General features: G+C 41.6%; 2 protein-coding genes across 5 annotated transcripts in view; one reads left to right on the top strand and one right to left on the bottom strand.

Annotated features, from left to right (window-relative positions):
* Pms2 (PMS1 homolog 2, mismatch repair system component) overlaps nt 1-14,200 on the bottom strand; it is a 24,939-nt gene extending 10,739 nt beyond the window's left edge. Inside the window, exons 1-10 of one of the 4 annotated variants that reach the window (XM_005368034.3) lie at nt 14,109-14,200; nt 12,084-12,223; nt 10,714-10,800; nt 10,456-10,558; nt 9,188-9,371; nt 6,925-7,092; nt 6,067-6,164; nt 4,540-4,639; nt 1,932-2,016; nt 299-454 (exon numbers count right to left, since the gene is read on the bottom strand). In XM_005368034.3, the coding sequence (XP_005368091.1) occupies nt 299-454; nt 1,932-2,016; nt 4,540-4,639; nt 6,067-6,164; nt 6,925-7,092; nt 9,188-9,371; nt 10,456-10,558; nt 10,714-10,800; nt 12,084-12,223; nt 14,109-14,131 (1,144 nt within the window). In that variant the 5' untranslated portion in view covers nt 14,132-14,200. Of the gene's footprint in view, nt 1-298; nt 455-1,931; nt 2,017-3,249; nt 3,331-4,539; nt 4,640-6,066; nt 6,165-6,924; nt 7,093-9,187; nt 9,372-10,455; nt 10,559-10,713; nt 10,801-12,083; nt 12,224-14,108 lie in introns of those variants that run through there. The other 3 variants (XM_026789748.1, XM_026789749.1, XM_026789750.1) reach the window with 3 other exon arrangements.
* Nucleotides 14,201-14,331: 131 nt separating this feature from the next.
* The window catches only part of Aimp2 (aminoacyl tRNA synthetase complex interacting multifunctional protein 2), an 11,901-nt gene continuing 9,494 nt past the window's right edge, over nt 14,332-16,738 (top strand). Inside the window, exon 1 of the mRNA XM_005368032.2 lies at nt 14,332-14,614. Within this exon, the coding sequence (XP_005368089.1) occupies nt 14,480-14,614 (135 nt within the window). The 5' untranslated portion in view covers nt 14,332-14,479. The remainder of the gene's footprint in view (nt 14,615-16,738) is intronic.

The raw sequence follows: 16,738 nt of genomic DNA, 5'->3' as shown, positions 1-16,738 counted from the left end.
AAAAACCAAAAAAAAAAAAAAAAAAAAAAAAAAGACTGAGCCTCACTATGTCTCCCTGGTTGGTGTGGAACTTGCTATGAAGACCAGGTTGGCCTTGAACCCACAGAGATCTGCCTGTCTCTTCCTCCTGAGTGCTGGGATTAAAATTGTGCGTCACCATTCACAGCCTCTAATTTTCTACTGTGACGTTTTCTCTTACCAGAAAGATTCCACTTCATGTCAAAAGTCACCATGAGGGAAAAAAAGTTGGTATCACAACAACTAAAACTTTCAGGTTACATCACTGTGCTTTCCTTACCTTCAATGTCCAGCAGCGGCTGCTGGCTGACAGTAAGCTTGGTTGCGTCGTTGTCGAACATTCCTATCAATGAGGTCTTTAAAATCGCCAGCAAAAGCTTCTCCTCCTGTAGTAAAATCTGTCTTTTATCTGGAGTCACATTAATATCAACACATTCTAAAACAAAGAATAACACACATGCTTGAGCTCGCCTTTAGCAATAAGATTTTAGCCATTAACTATTTCATTCATTTGTACTATTAATTAAAACCAGTCAAGATTAAAATAATGGTGTCCAGATTAGTATTCATAAATTATAAAATTACTTTTTTGAGACTATGCATGTGTATGTGTGTGTGCACAAATATGTGGCTAGACATACATGTGTGTGTATGGAGGCCAGAGGTTGACATCAATTGCTTCTCCACCTTATTTTCAAGATAGGGAGGGGATCTGCCTGAACCTGTGGCTCGCCAATTTGGCTACACTCCCCCAGATATCCTCCTGCGGCCTCCCAGCACTGGGATTACAGGCATGCACTGCTGTACTCAGCTCTTTACATGTGAACTGGGGAGCTGAACTATGGCCCTCACACTTGCCCATGAAGCACTTCACCTACCGAGCCATCTCCTCAGTCTATAAAGTTACCTTTTTAAATGAGGAAAATAATAATAACCTTATCTTTATTTTAAGACAGAGTCTCACGTAGCCCAGGCTAACCTTGAACCCACTCTGTAGCTAAGGATTATGGGATAGCTATCCTGGAGTATGAAGTGCAGCAACAGAAACGAGAGACTACCTCAAGCTGAAGAGAAAGCTTAGAGGTTAAGAGCATGTACTCGTCCAGAACCCACATCAGGTGACTCAGAGATACCTGCAATTTGAGCTCCATCAAGACCTAACACCTCTGACCTCTGTAGGTAACTGCATCATGTGTGTGCACACGCAAGTGTAAACATGTGCCCATTGGGGCAGGAGAGGGTGCTAGATTTCCTGGAGCTGAAGTTACAGGCAGTTATGAGCTGACTGATGTCAGTGGTGGACCAATCTCCAGTGCTCTAGAAGAGCAGCAAGAGCTCCTACCTACTTTCTCCGGTCCTACAAACTATGGTGGGTTTTTTTTTTTTTGAGATACTTTTTAATGACACAGAAAATAAAATGTTCACATCTACAAATAAAAATTATTTCCTTTCACAAATGCTAATGTGTATGAGTGCATGTTTGCACCTGTGAGCATGGACATGTCTATTTCAAGAAAGGCTTATACATATATAAAAGTATCTAGAAAATGTGGATCTAAGTAAGTAAAAATTTGACAGTAAAAAAGAAAAAAATACATATGAAATTAATTTTTCAAAATCAAGGAGAACCTGTAAGTCTACTTATACTTTCTCCCTTATATTTTTAGTTGTGAGCCTAGCCTTTAACGACTGAGCCATCTCTCCAGCCCTTAAACTTTCTCCCTTTGTTCAAGTTTAAAGCTACATTTCCTAATAATATAATAACACTGTTTCAAACAGAATGCAGGATGGTCATTATAGAAAGTAAAATTACAGGATTATCAGTTGTTTTCTATTTAGTCATATCAGAGCTTTATAATTTCATTTTATTAGGAATAGTCCAAAATTTTTATTGAAACCTCAACAGAACTTACCTGAATCAACAGAAATGTTAAGAACAACACATGGATACTGATGTCGATTATACATGTGATAAACCTCATTTACAAGTTTAGAGACCTGTACAAGAAACAAAGAAGAGAAAAGAATAAATGTTTTAACAACATGCTATTCTAACCTATCAGCGATACAACCTATTTGTATTAAGCCTTATTAAACTCGCACAGCATTAAAGCACTTTTTTCCCACAGAGGGTTTCATGTTGCCTACCTAAGGAGACCTCTGAACTCTGATCCTCCTACCCTCACTGTAAGTGCTGGGATTATAGTCATACCCCACCACTCCCAGTTTAAAGCAGGGCTAGAGACAGAACCAGGGCTTTGTGCAGGCAGGCAAGCACTCTATAAACTGAGGTATAAACCCAACTCTCTATACAACTTTATTAATGTATGAATGGTATGCAATAAACTGCATATTCTTCACTATAAAATTTAGCTAGACCTTAACATACAGACCCCCAAACAAGAGGCTGAGGTAGAAAGACAGAAAGTTCAAGACTAGCATGGGTTACAGAATAAGTTCAATGTCAACAAGAAAAATTTAACGAGACCTTGTCTAGTTTCACAGAAAAAACAAAAAATGGAAAAAGAGGGGTGGGGAAATGGCTCAGTGACACAAACCCTGCCTGGAATTGTGAGGTTCAATATTCAGCACTGATAAAACAACAAAAAAACTTTGTAATTTGATATCTTAAGACACGTGCAAATATAGACATACACACATATGCACACTTGTGAAGGTATTCTACAATCAAAACAACAAATATGTGCGCCATTGGAAGTCTCCTCATCTTCTTCAAAGGGGTTTGTTTGTACAGGGCTTGCTATATAGCTCAAGCTGTTCTCAAACTCTTGATCTTCTTACCTCAACCTTCCCCGTACTAGAATTTCAGGCAATAACAAACACATCTTGCTAAATGGCTCAGTAGGTAAAGAGAACAGATGAGTAAACTCTGAGAACTGAATCTTTCCAATCCAAAGATGTTCTTCAGGAAATTTCTGCCAGGTTTGGTGGTGGACACTTAGAACTCCAGTACTTTAGAAGTTGAGGCAGGAAGACTGAGAGGTAGGTAGGTAGGTAGGTGAGACGGATGGACAGACAGAAGGCAAGCACGATTCAATGTGTATAAAGCATGCTCAAATGTACTCAGGTGCACAGTTATGTGATATTATAATGATTATTAAATCACATAAATTAGAGACAAATCACACTAATTTTAAAATGTAGATATTGGGTCACACTCAAAAAGAATGCAATCAAATTTCAAGATGTCACTAGGAAACAAAACATCACCAAGGTCACTGCTGCCTGCTGCTGAGGATGCAAAGTCAGAGCCGAGTCATTAAAGCCTCATAAGGACATTGGATAATTGGTTCAGTCTAAGGCACAGCTAAACCTGGGCTCTTATTTTCCTGTAAAATTGACAAAAGGAAGAGAAAACACACAAACAAATGCATGTTGTCAGTCTGCAATAAGAAGTTTAGATAAATGTCTTAGAATGTCTACTTTCTTCCAGAAGTGATAGTAATTTTTTTCTTTCTGGTTTTTCAAGGCAGTGTTTCTCTGTGTAACAGATAGTTTTAATGGTAGTAACTATATTAATAAGTACTTTTATACACACATGAAATTTAAATAACTGTAGGTTTTCCTAAATTCGTAAGATAAGTTAATTTGAAAAAGTTATCAATCATTTTCATGTGTATGGATGTTTTGCCTGCATTATGTCTATGTATCACATATATGCCTATTGTCTGAAGAGGCCAGAAGAGGGCATCAGATCCTTAGAGATTGAAGAACAGACAGTTTTGAGCCGCTATGTAGGTTTGGGCAAATGAACCTAGGAATTGAACCCTGGCTGCTCTTAACCACTGAGTCATCTCTCCAGTCCTCAAGTAAGATCATTTAAAGGCATGAAGCTCCAAGTTTCATGTAAACTGTCTGTATCAGCTAGTCATGACGGTTTAGGGAGACAGCTCAGTCAGTATAATGTTTGTCTTGCATGCATGAAGCCCTGGGTTCTGCTATGGGACAATGGTCTGTACATTGTCAGTTGTATTTTAATAAAATGCTGATTGGCCAGTAGCCAGGCAGGAAGTATAGGCAGGGTGACCAGGCAGGAAGTAGAGGCAGGGCAACGAGAACAGAATTCTGGGAAGAGGAAAGATGCAGTCTGCAGTCATGACCCAGATACAGAGGAAATAAGATGAGAATCCCTCGCTGACAAAGGTACCAAGCCACATGGCTAACACAGACAAGAATAATGGGTTAATATAAGACGTAAGAATTAGTTAATAAGAAGCCTGAGCTAATAGGCCAACCAGCTTATAATTAATGTAGATCTCTGTGTATTTCTTTGGGACTGAACAACTGTGGGACCGGGTGGGACAGAAACCTCTGTCAACAGGGTTCAAATACTAGTACCACATAAACCAGACATGATGATCCAAACCTGTAATCCCAGCACCCAGAAGGTGGAGGCAGAGGATGTTCAAGGCCAGTCTGGCTACACAGTGAAGTTTGAGGCCATATAGGGTTACATGAGTCTCAAAACAAGTAAGCAAACAAGCAAACAATGAAAAATACCTTTGCTGGGTCACAAGGACGCTGATTGATGAAGAAAAACTGTCTGTCTGTTGAGCTCCTCCCACTACCATGTGTACAGTGTGAAATGAAGCCTGAAATGCTGTCAAGAGGAATACAGGAATGACAGTTCTGGCATGAAAAAGTTTCTAACAGCACAGGACACTTTCTTCTTCTTTTTTGAGGCAGAGTCTCATGATCTCATGATCCTCTTGCCTCAGTCCCGATTGCCAGGACGGCATGTATGCCATGGTGCCCATCTTATCACAGGGCACTCTCTTAAAAACAAGTCAGAACAGAGCAGCTGGTGGTGACTCCACATGATAACCAGCCACACATCCTGTCCTTGTAAAAATCATCCTCAGGGCAAGGAGGATAGCTCGGTTGGTAAAGTGCTTGCTGTAAGCACTTAGACCTGATTAGATACCAGAATCCACATTTAAAAATAAAATCCAAGCATTGTGGTACACACTTGGAAATTCCAGTGCAGGGGAAGTAGAGACAGGCATATATCTGGGGCTCACTGGCCAGTCACCCTAGCCTACTTGAGGAATTCCAGGCCACCGAGAGAGCTCCTATCTCAAAAACTAGGTGGATGGTACATGAACAATGACTAGAGTTGGATCTTTGTCCTCCACATGAACTTTTATGTAAGCACTTAAGGCGTTGGTAAGTTTCTTGTTCAGCATGAGTCCCATCCCAGGATTGTGAACACCTTCACATATAGGCATGTCCATCTGTGCTAGGGAGTTTTTCTCAATTTGACACAAATTTGTATCACTTGAAAAGAGGGAATCTCAGTTGAGAACCTGCTTCCATCAGATTGGCCTGTGGGCAAGTCTGTGGGGCACTTCTTGATTGACGTGGGAGGGCTCAGCCCACTACGGTTAATGCCACTCCAGGCAGGTAGGTCTGGGTTGTAAAGGGAACTGACTGAGCCTTGGGAAGCCAGCAAGTAAGCAGCATTCCTCTGTGGTCTCCACTTCAGTTCCTGCCTTGGCTTCCCTGGATAACCGTAAGCTGTAAGGGGAAACAGGTCCTTTCCTCTCCAGGCTGCTTTTGGCCAGGCTGTTTATCACAGCAAGAGCACACGTCTGAACTCAGTCACCATGCTTAATCTCGTATGCCGTCTTAAAAAAAAAAAAAAAAAAAAAAAAACAAGTGTAGAAATAAACAATACAGATCTTCATGGGGCAATCCTCCTTACAGAAGTTCTATATTTCATACACTAACCACAACATAGCTGGGCAACTTTAATAAATCCCAAAGGTCAAACACTAGACATAGAATAATTAAGAAACTATTTTAACTAAAGTAGAGTAATTTAACAGAAAACCCTCTTAAAGGTCCCAGTCACCCAGCTGCTGTTTGAATTAAGTTAAGCCACTGTCTGTCTGTCTTTTTATGCATTCTTCTTAGCAGCACACAATCACTTTACACCTTACAATCACTATTCAAACAAATAAACCCAAACATCATGACCTCAGGGAAACTGGCTGTAGTTTTCCTGGCAGCAATCAGTGTACTTACCAGAAAAGATTCTGTGGCTTGTTAGAAGAGCTCAGGCCATACTCTTCACAAACAGAGTCACTAGGGGGCAGCTGGACAAAAGGAACGAGGCTCTGCAACTGAAAGAGACAAGAGTGAGGGTATTTCCTAAGACAGAGGATATTTTCTTCCTAGGTCAAGCCAGTCCTCATTAAGAGCACAAAATAACAACAACAAAATCCCAAAGCAAAACAAACAAAAGAAACAATGAATGTTGACAGCTACTTTGTAGTGCTGTAATGACTGCAATTTGTTTACCAGAAAAAGAAATCACCTGAGCTCCTATTTTATGACATTATGTTTTTCAGAAAGAGAGACAAGGCATAGTAAAGGATTCAGTATTTCATTCTCTAAGAATAAAATTTAAGCCAGGCATTCCCAGCACTCGGGAGGCAAAGGCAGGCAGATCTCTATGGGTTCAAGACCAGCCTGTTCTACAAGCTCCAAAGCTACAAAGAAACCCTGTCCTGAAAAACCAAAAAAAGGAAAAAGAATAAAATTTAAAAAATCTCCAGCTCCCAGACATTAACTTTAGCTATGGGGTACTGAAATATCTCGCTTTGAGTTTTAGTCTCTGTGAATGACAATAAAACCTGCTGCAATCACTAGAGCAAAAGAACATTTCTCAGGGGCTCAGGGGTTAAGAGCACAGCAGTCCTGGGTTCAGTTCCCAGCACCCATGTCAGGTGGCTCACAACCACCTGTAACTCCAGCTCCAGGAGGATTCTATACCTCTGGCAGGCACCAGCAGTGTGCACACCCACTCCCTACACACATAGACATACTTAAAGCAATAAATCTAAAAACCAAAACATTTTTCAGGAGCTGGCCAGCCCCTACCTGCTTCTGGCCAAACACAGAGCTGATATTTTCCTTTATGCTGGAACTTCCGCTTGTGCACACCACAGGCTGCCGTTTTCCTTGTCCAAGTTGGTTAGTGCAACTTACACGGACGCCTGTTGAAATGATACAGTATGCCTGTAAGACCTGGACCATTTTGGCATACTCCTGTTTGAGAAACACAAATACAAGATTACTTTGATCCTACAGGAATTGCATGGTATTCTTAAAAACATACAACTCAAGGTTCTACATAGCCTTGAAAACAAAACAAGGGGGAAGAATCCTCCCCACCTATGCTGTGAAATGAAACAGAGGCCGCTAGCCACTGGCCTCTCATTTGTGTTGGTGAATCACCATCAAGAAGTACATTCTAGGGGCTGGGGAGCTAACTCGGCAAATTGCTTTCTAGGCAAGCATGTGTACAATCCCAAACTCATGTAAAACAGCTTGGTGTGGTGGCACACACCTGTAATTGCAGCACTGGCAAGGGGGGAAGGGAGGATCTCTGGCCAGCAAGTCTAGTAAAACTTGTGAGCTCCAGGGCTAGGAAGACTTAGACTACAAACATGAGCTAGAACGTGACAGAAGACACAAGATGCTGACCTCTGGCCTCCACATGTATATAAACATGTACATACAAAACACATTTCTAACCAGGTATGGTGGGTGCATGACTATAATCTTAGAAATTCATGAGGGTTAAGTAGGAAGAGCATGTGGTCCAGGCCAACCTTGACAATGAAGTAGAACCTTCTCTCAGAAACTAAAACAAGTGCATGTCCTCTGAACTTAGAATGCTTCATTTAGAAATTTATTCTTGCTTTTTAAGACATGCACTCCCTATGTAATTCAAGATAGCCTTCAATTTTCTCTACATCTCTTGAATCATGTGCCACCATCCTGGTTCCTTTGTTTAACTTGTTTTATAAGAAATTTTATTCTTTTATAAAGGCTAGTATAAACAAAGACATATTAAAAAAATTATTCACTAGTTGGGCATGCTATCATGGATACTAATGACTTCTGTTCTGTAAGGTTTCTGTAGACTTGACACAGTCTAGAAGCATTTGGGAAGAGGCAACTCCAACTGAGAAAATGCCCCCAACATACTGGCCTGTGGGAGCATTTTCTTGGTTAATAACTGATGTGTGAGGGCCCATCTCCCTGGGGATGGTGCCACCTCTGGGCAGGTGGCGCTGGATGGTATGAGAAAGCAGGCTGATCGAGCTATGGGGACCAAGCCAGGAAGCAGTATTCCTCCATGGTCTTTGCTTTAGTTTCTGCTTTCAGGTTCCTTCCTTGAGTTTCTGAGCTGACTTCCCTTCATAATGGACTTAATCAGGGCATATAAGCTGAAATAAACCATTTCCTCCCCAAGTTGCTTTTGATCATAGTGTTCTTTCTCAGCAATAGAAAGCTTAACTAAGACAGTAGCCCACATCTGTAATCCTAACCTTTACGAATCTGAGTCAGGGGACCATCTTGTGTTTGAGGCCAGTCTGGGCTATAGAGTGAGTTTCAGGTCAGCCTATACTGTTTCAAGCTTGAAAAAAAACAAAAAACTAAAACTAAACCAAAAAGAGGTTAACTAAATATAAAGTAAAAAAAAAATAGTGTTTGTTGAAATAACAAGTAACTTTAAAGACTTAGAAACAGGGCTGAAGAGTTGGCTCAGTTAAGAGCACTTGTTGAGACCTACATGGCTTCTCACAATCTTTTATAACTTCAGTCCCAGGAGACCTAATGCTTCCTTCTGACCTCAGAGGGCATCAGCCATATATGTGGTGTACAGACATATATGCAGGTAAAATATTCATACACATAAAATAAAAAAAAAGCAAATAAACAAACCCTTGGGAACAATTTAAGCAATCATTAGCAAGGAGCTAATTAAGTATATTTATATCATGGAAGAATGATGAAAAGGTAGTATAAAGTTACCAAAGGAAAAAAAAAGATAATTACAATATGTGAAAAGTAGTTATACAACAGTGTACATGGCATGATCTTAAATGTTTCAATAAACCATAGCTGGGCATGATGGCACACACCTGTAATCCGCCACTCAGGAGATGGAGGTAGGAATTGATAAGTAAGGGCCAGAACATACACATTAAGACCAGTCTCAAAAAAAAAATATTTTTTTTACATTTTTAAATTAAAGAAAGAAAATCAACTGAAAAACATCTTCAATTAATTTCTTACTCATATACTACATTAGGAAAACTCCTGAAGGCTGGGATTGTGAATTTACCAATACCTTTTTAATATTCCTTTGAAATTCTTTGTGGCGCACTGGTAGTGTATAAAATAAGTGCTGCACGCTGACTGTTGTGCCTTTGGGTCGGGGGTAGGGAATTCTCTGGGTGATTTTCCCATTGTGGTCCAACACCAGTCGGGTGCCAATGCTTGCAGACACGTGGCAGGTAGATATAGTGACATCACTGAAAGAGAATGCCAGGGACGGCATGTCCAGTTAGAGATGCACAGGGCTGCGGGGATGAAGCTCGGAGCAGAACACTTGCCTAGCACTTGTTTTGAACTCGGAGTTCAATCCCTAGCACTGCAAGGGGTCTGCGTGTGGAGAAACCTAAGGAACTCACGAGGGTTAGATACGGAAAACCTTCTCCCACTTTCCTTTCTCTCAGAACTTTCTTTCTTTCTTTTTTTTTTTTTGAGATAGGGTTTCTTTGTAGCTTTGGAGTCTGTCCTGGCACTAGCTCTTGTAGACCAGGCTGGCCTCGAACTCACAGAGATCCGCCTGCCTTTGCCTCCCGAGTGCTGGGATTAAAGGCGTGCACCACCACCGCCCGGCCTCTCAGAACTTTCTCGAGCAGGTGATTCTTCTGAGACAATTTACAATTTCAATGAGTAAGGCATCTACCATATAATCTAAAGTTGGGGCCCCAAAGGATGGTGAGACAGTTTTATAAATGCTTTGTTCTTGTGAACAATTTCAGTTTTTAGGCTGAGTTGCAAAACAACGAAATATCTCCAGTTCTACTCCCAAAACTTTCTTTCTCAATTTAGTTACTAACAAAACTTTTACAAAGAATCCAAAAGACATAATTCAAATACATAATTATAAAAATTTATAACTTCACTGTAATTAAGTAGGGCTTTCATTAGATCTTTTCCTAAAAACTGAAAAACTAAAACTAATGGTACTCACAACTTGTCATCTTTCATTATTTTTTTATTTTTGCAGTGCTTCTGGTTGACCATAGGTAAGTAGGCTGCTGCTAAGCCACACCCCCAGCCTCTGTGGTACTTTAATAACTGTTTTAAGACAGGCAGTGGCCTTTTTTTTTAACAATACTATTTTCTTTATTTAATTCCTTTATTTCTTACATTTCAGAAATAATATTACTTAGATTGGTAATCAGATAAAACAGCATTCAGAAGTTAGTGTCAAGATAACTTGATATTCCAATAGTAAAGTGAAAACCACAATGATTCTAACCATGCTTATAAATTTTCAGAAGCTTTTACATAGAGCATCAAATTGATGAGTATAATAAACATCACCTCAGTGCACAGAGTGAGCTCAGCGCTTCCCCCCGAAAGCCAAAAGTTTCAACATGAATCAGGTCAGCAAATTCTTGGATCTTAGAAGTGTGATGTTTCAGAGCTGAAAGAGAACGGAAAGGGAGACTAAAAGTGTCTTGAGTGATAGACCAAAGGACGTATACAATATCTATCACAGTATGTGGTTTAAAACAGTGTTACTCAAACTTCTGAGATACACGGAAATGACTACTTTATTATTTGGAACATTCATCTTACCTAGACCTTCAAAGTTTTCTTCTTCTACCCCACATCCATTGTCTGAAACTTCAATGAGGTCCACCCCATAGTCTTTAAGCCTTAGATCTAAAAAAGTCAACATATTTACTTCTCAATAATTAATCCATGCTAAAAGCTTTTATGTTGACAATATTCATAACACAGAATGCAAACTTAGCAATTATGTCTACACTTTTACTTAAAGATATTGCTATCATTCTGAGGGATGTGTGTACATGTGTGTATGTAGCACTGAGGATCAAGCCTAGGAAGCTATAAATGCTAGGCAAGCACTCTACAATGGAGCCACAACCCTAGCATTTATTTATTTATTTATTTATTTATTTATTTATTTATTTATTTATTTATTGTTTTTTTGGAGACAGAGTTTCTCTGTAGCTTTTGGAGCCTGTCCTGGAACTAGCTCTTTTAGACCAGGTTAGCCTCGAACTCACAGAGATCCACCTGCCTCTGCCTCCCTAGTGCTGGGATTAAAAGCGTGTGCCACCACCGCCCGGCATGTTTTACTTTTGAAAGTCCTTCTGGATTATTTGTAAACCCAGATTAAATAGTTGGTTTATAGTATTATTTCAAAAGGAGTGCTTTTTAATATTGTCACGATGAATAGGCTCAGGTTGGAGGGATGGCTCAGCAAGGCTAGGCTCACAACCGAAAAAATATAACAGGCTCTGCAATCAGAGTTCCTAGATCATATTTTATGAGCTTTATAGCCTCAATAAAACCAAATTCCTGGCACTTCATTTTCCTCATCTCTATAACAGAGATAATAACTCCCAAATCATAATAGTCTATATACTAAATAAGACTATAATTCTTAGCACAATGCCTACACACAATGTAATTTAATTCTTATCCAATAGTTAAATATTAGACACGGAATGGTTGTATAACGGTTTTCTCTGGTTTGAAAGATTCCCTCCAGGATGGAGGAGGCACAAGAGATTCCAGAGGTCAATAAATGTCACAAGTCTGGGAAAGCTGAAACTCCAAGGCTGGCAGAGTTCCTAGGATGCAGACTTCAGGGATCACCCTCAAGCTGGGGCAGGTGTTTTGGAAATAAAAGCTGCTTTTGAATCATTCTGATCCTGTAAATAACCGCCCCCCTATATTTGTTAGGAACATCAATAAAAAACTCATTGATTCACCAAGTTGGAATGCTGCACACCTATTGCTTTGGTGTGCCAGAGTTCCCTAACAATGGTGAGTGGACCTGTGTGTGTTGCATTTCCCCAGGAGAATTCTCTCATACAATAACTAGGTGCTACCTTCAAAATAACAATTACTGGTATGGCAGTTTTGATTGCTTTCTAATAGTCCAGGGATGTTTCTTAAAACTTTTCTAAACTTACCAATACTGGTAGCACCAGCATCCACGCTATTTTCTATCAACTCCTTCACAGCAGTGCTTAAACTGAGGACCACTTGCCCAGAGCAAATTTGATGGACTGACTTCCCATCAATGGGCTTGATGGCCTTAGCAAGTTCTGTACTGAAAAAATGTCATACAAAACACAAAGCAAATATTTAGACAAAGCAGATGAATTTATTTTTACTATGGTAAATGATTTATCTGTTACTAGTGAGCCTAACCCATTCATTCACCTCCTTCCTTCTCTTCCCTCCTCTCCCCTCCCTTTCTTTCTTTGAAACAGTGTTTCTCTGTGTAACAACCCTGGCTGTCCTGGAACTGGCTTTGTAGAGCATTTTGGCCTAGAACTCACAGAGTTCACCTGCTTCTTCTTCCTAAATGCTGGGATTAAATACATGTGCCACCACTGCCTGGCCGTCCCCATTCATTCTTTATATGAATACACTCATTACACTTGCAGATATGAATGTTCTACAATCTTTAAAAATCTGCTAACCAATATTTAAAACTATCATATTGAAATTCTAATAATACATGGATCAACCTGGAGGAGACATGATCTATCCCTTAAGTTATAGATCAATAAGCTTTTACAACGAAAATTTTCATTCTTGAAAAGCAACTTTTTTTTTCTCTTTATACAATTTGTAAAAAGTTACAGTTGCTTTTGGAAATTGAACCCAAATCCAAGCTGCCTTCACTGTTGCTAGGAAAGTCCTCAAAGCTCATGTTTGAGATAAAGGCTCTCTACATAGCCCAGACTGGCCTAAAATTCAAGCTCATCTCGGCCTCCGGGATGATAGGATTCCGGACCTGTTCCAGGTTCTTACTGCTTGTTCTGACCTGCCTCCAGTTTATCCTTGTTACCACCCCTTTTGGTTTGCTTTCTTTTCTTTTCTTTTGACGGCCTCAAACTCCCTACGTAGTCAAGTGTAACTATGAACTCCTGATCATCCCGTTTCTACCCCACCAGCGCTAGGATTACAGGTGTGGGCCAGTGTACTTGGTTCCCATCAATTATTTTTGTAATCGCAAATCCAGCCAAACAATCTTTAAGCTTAAATTCTTAGTGGTGCCCATTGTCTATCATATGAAAGTCTAGTCATGCCTAGGTTCCAATTTACCACCACTTATGGTTTAGTCACAGGAAAGAATGGCTACCTGGCTATGAAAAGCTCCAGTAAAGTATAATGGAACAGAGGTTCTTCCTTGAGGGGAGAGATCTTTGGGTATCTGTCAGATCTTAGGGCCTGACACATACTAGATTTCCAAAGACCCGGATGAAATAAACAATTCTTTTCATTCTACCTTGCTATCTCACTTGTTCAGCCTGGGGATGGAAGGTTTAATCACAGCACTGGGGTGTCTGAAGGAGGAGCCTGAGTTCAAAGCCCTACCTCACCAAAACAAAACAAAACATTTCACTTGTCTGTAACATCTAACTGCTGAGGATCTCACATGAAATTCAAACTACCTAAAATTCGTTTATTTTGCAACAGGTCTATTTCTGGAACTTAGAGTGTGGGGAAATGACAAAATTTAAATACAGACAGCAAATTTGCATCGACAAATCTGTCACTGAATGTAACTGTGCTGGTTTTCGAAGATATGCTTCATTGACTTTAAAGCCAAAAGTGAACAAGATATCAAATACACAGAAACACGGCAACTTAGTAAAATCTAAAAAAAATAAAATAAACACTATTGACTACAAAATTAGCTTTTGTCTCACTCGCTAAGTCCTCAATTGTAAAAAGTCAAAAAAAGAAAAGAAAAACCGCCTAGAGCCGAATTCAGTCGACAAGAATGGATTTCCACGCTCGGTTTCAAGTCCGCGGCCTGTGGCTTTCAGCTTCCCGATAGCAGCAGGCCCAGCGCGAGCAGAACGCAGCTCAGGGTCCGCGAACTTGGCCCGAGCCTCAGCCACTTCAAGTCCTCTCACGGAGGCCGAATACCGGGAACTCCAGGGACTGCGCCCCGAGGGGAGACCGCAAGCCCGGCTCACCTCGCGCCCTCGCTTGGCTCCATGGACTTAGCACTCTTCCAGCCTCAGGCACCGCGGGAGAGCTCGCACCGCGGCTCTCGCGGAGACGCACCTTCTGGGACTTCCATTGGCTGCTTTTGACATATAGCCCCGCCCCTTCCTGGAGGGATGGCGAAGGCGTGCCAAGACTTCCTTACCATCGATTGGCTATTTCAAAGGTTGAGTCGGTGACGTCATGACACCCGGCCAATCAAGGCTCACGGACTTCATTTTTTTTTCCGGAGCGCCAGCAGCAGGGGCAGAAAGAAGGTGGCTACTGTCTGAGGTGGCCTTGGGCGGCCTCGGAGCGTTTGTGTCCCTCGCCCGCTACCTTCCTTCCTTTGGTTCCCACCATGCCGATGTACCAGGTAAAGTCCTATCATGGAGGCAGCGCACCTCTGCGTGTAGAGCTTCCAACCTGCATGTACCGGCTCCCCAACGTGCACAGCAAGACCGCCAGCCCCGCCACCGACACGGGCCACGTGCAGGTAGGAGCGTGCGGCCCCGGCCTAGTGCGCAGGCGCTCAGCGCGCAGCGCCCTGTCCCAGTCCTTGTCCAGCCTAGTGCGCCGGCGCTGCGGTTCTGTGGGTCCCTTCTTGGGCTGGTACTGTAGGTTCCTGTCGCGATGGCCAGCCACACTGAAAAGCGAGCAACACCAAAAATGATCCTTCCTAGGAATTGACAGAGCTATCCCAGGGACACCATAACTCAGTGTAACAATTTTAATGACCCATCCTTCCCATTGCAACTTTTCCCTCAGAGGTCCTGACATTTGCTGTAGTTGGGTGTTGGTTTTCGCGATTAGGTTGTCGAGTATGTATCCCCAAGCTCTGTAATCTTGATGCACTGGAAGCAGATCGCATGTGTTCTCTTGTCTGGCATGCTGTACAAGAGTTTCAGTCTTTTTTGTTGCAACAACGAAAGTGATAGTGTTTCTTTACGCTGCCTGGCCGCACTCCACCCGTTTATCTACCCTGCCCCCACCCATGGGCACTGGTATTTATAGACTGGTATAAATAGGCGGTAGAGGAATTCCTGGTCTAGTGGGCAGGACTTTCTTCCACTTTACCTGGATAAATGGTTTTTTAAAGTGGTTATACCGGTTTATGCTGTCACTAGCAGGATAATGTAGGCCTCCTAATGTAGTTTTAATTTGGGTTTCTCCAATTTCTAAGTAAGTTGAGGTCCTTTTTCATGTTTCCTGGTGGGGTGGCGGGGTTGGGGCAGAAACGGGCCTTTGAACAGGGCTGTCTGAACTCCTGTAGCCAAAGATGGCCTTCAGCCCCTTCTTTGGCCTCCACCTCCCAAGTGCTGGGATTAGAAGGATGTGCCTCTTTGCCTAATTCAAAGTGATGATCTTACCATGTTTATTTTATCACTACTTTTTGATCTCTTTTCTAAAGACTTATTCAAATTCTCTACTCTTAATGATGACACTCAGCCCAAATTTCCAGCAGGCAGAAATTCTGGCATTCTGGACAGATGTGTGCTGTTGTGGTCCACTTTCTTGTTACTGTCATCCTTTATTTTAGCTAGCCTGGAAGAGAAGCGGTTAACCCCAAACCTAGTGATCTTAGCAGCTAACTGCAGAGCTATGAAAATAACAGCAGACATGGTTCAGCGGCCCTTCAACTAGAGACTGTCATAGAGGCATGCTCAAATGCACCTCCGGCTGTGTATTTCCCGGGAACGACAAAGAACCCAGGGTAGGGTTGTCACGTCATTCACCCACGTAGGTCTGTCTGTCTGTGCTGGAAATGGAATCCAGGCCCTTGCCTATGATAAGTGAGTACTACCAGTGAGCTTTCCAGCCCTGCCTAGTCTAAGTCTGCCTTACTTCCTTTAAACTTTGACAAGTGTCTTTCCTGGGAAGCTCTGAACAAACATCTATTTGCCTCAGGGCAGAAGTGAAAAAAAAAAAAAACGGACCAAAAGAATTCCACCAAAAGTCTAGCTTGGTGAGTCCTGAGTTTAATCACAGTTATTTATGGGCAGTACAAGCAGCGACACCACTATAGAAAACACGCCCAGCAAATATTAATTGCTTGTATATCTTCAGGGGAGGGTGTTCCTGCTCAGCCTCACAAGCCCTCTGCCCCTTCCATGCTAGTGAACCCAGTCTTATGAGGATACCATGGGGTATAGGGCCCCTCTGACTGCAAGATGACAAGAGTATGTCGTGCTCAGCTTCATGAACATCTCTGAACTGTGATTTAGATGACACACTTCCTGCTGCGGGACCAACTCCTCCAGCAGAGGAGAACAAAATGAACGGACAAGTAATTAGAAATCAGAACCACACAAAGAATTGACTGCTTTACATAAAGTGAAGCCAGTGGATACTAGATCACAATTACTCTCAGCAAGGGGACAACAGCCCAGCATTGGAGGTAGTAATGAGGTGTAAAGCAGATCCTGAGTATTTCGGTGTTACTTAGGAGAACCTAGATCAAGCTGGACTAGAATTCAGAAATCACAGTCCCATTAGATTCACAGTTTCTACCTCAGTCTTCAGTGAGTGCTGATTCAATTTTGGATCTAGTAGCTGCTAATTTGGCCCTGGTGGGATAATTCCTATTGCTGGTTTTTTTTTTTTTTTTTTTTTTTTTTTT

The sequence above is a fragment of the Microtus ochrogaster genome, unplaced genomic scaffold, assembly GCF_000317375.1.
Source record: "Microtus ochrogaster isolate Prairie Vole_2 unplaced genomic scaffold, MicOch1.0 UNK27, whole genome shotgun sequence".
Lineage (NCBI taxonomy): Eukaryota > Metazoa > Chordata > Mammalia > Rodentia > Cricetidae > Microtus > Microtus ochrogaster.
Note: the sequence above shows the minus strand (reverse complement) of the source record. Positions and strands in the feature narration are given on the sequence as shown.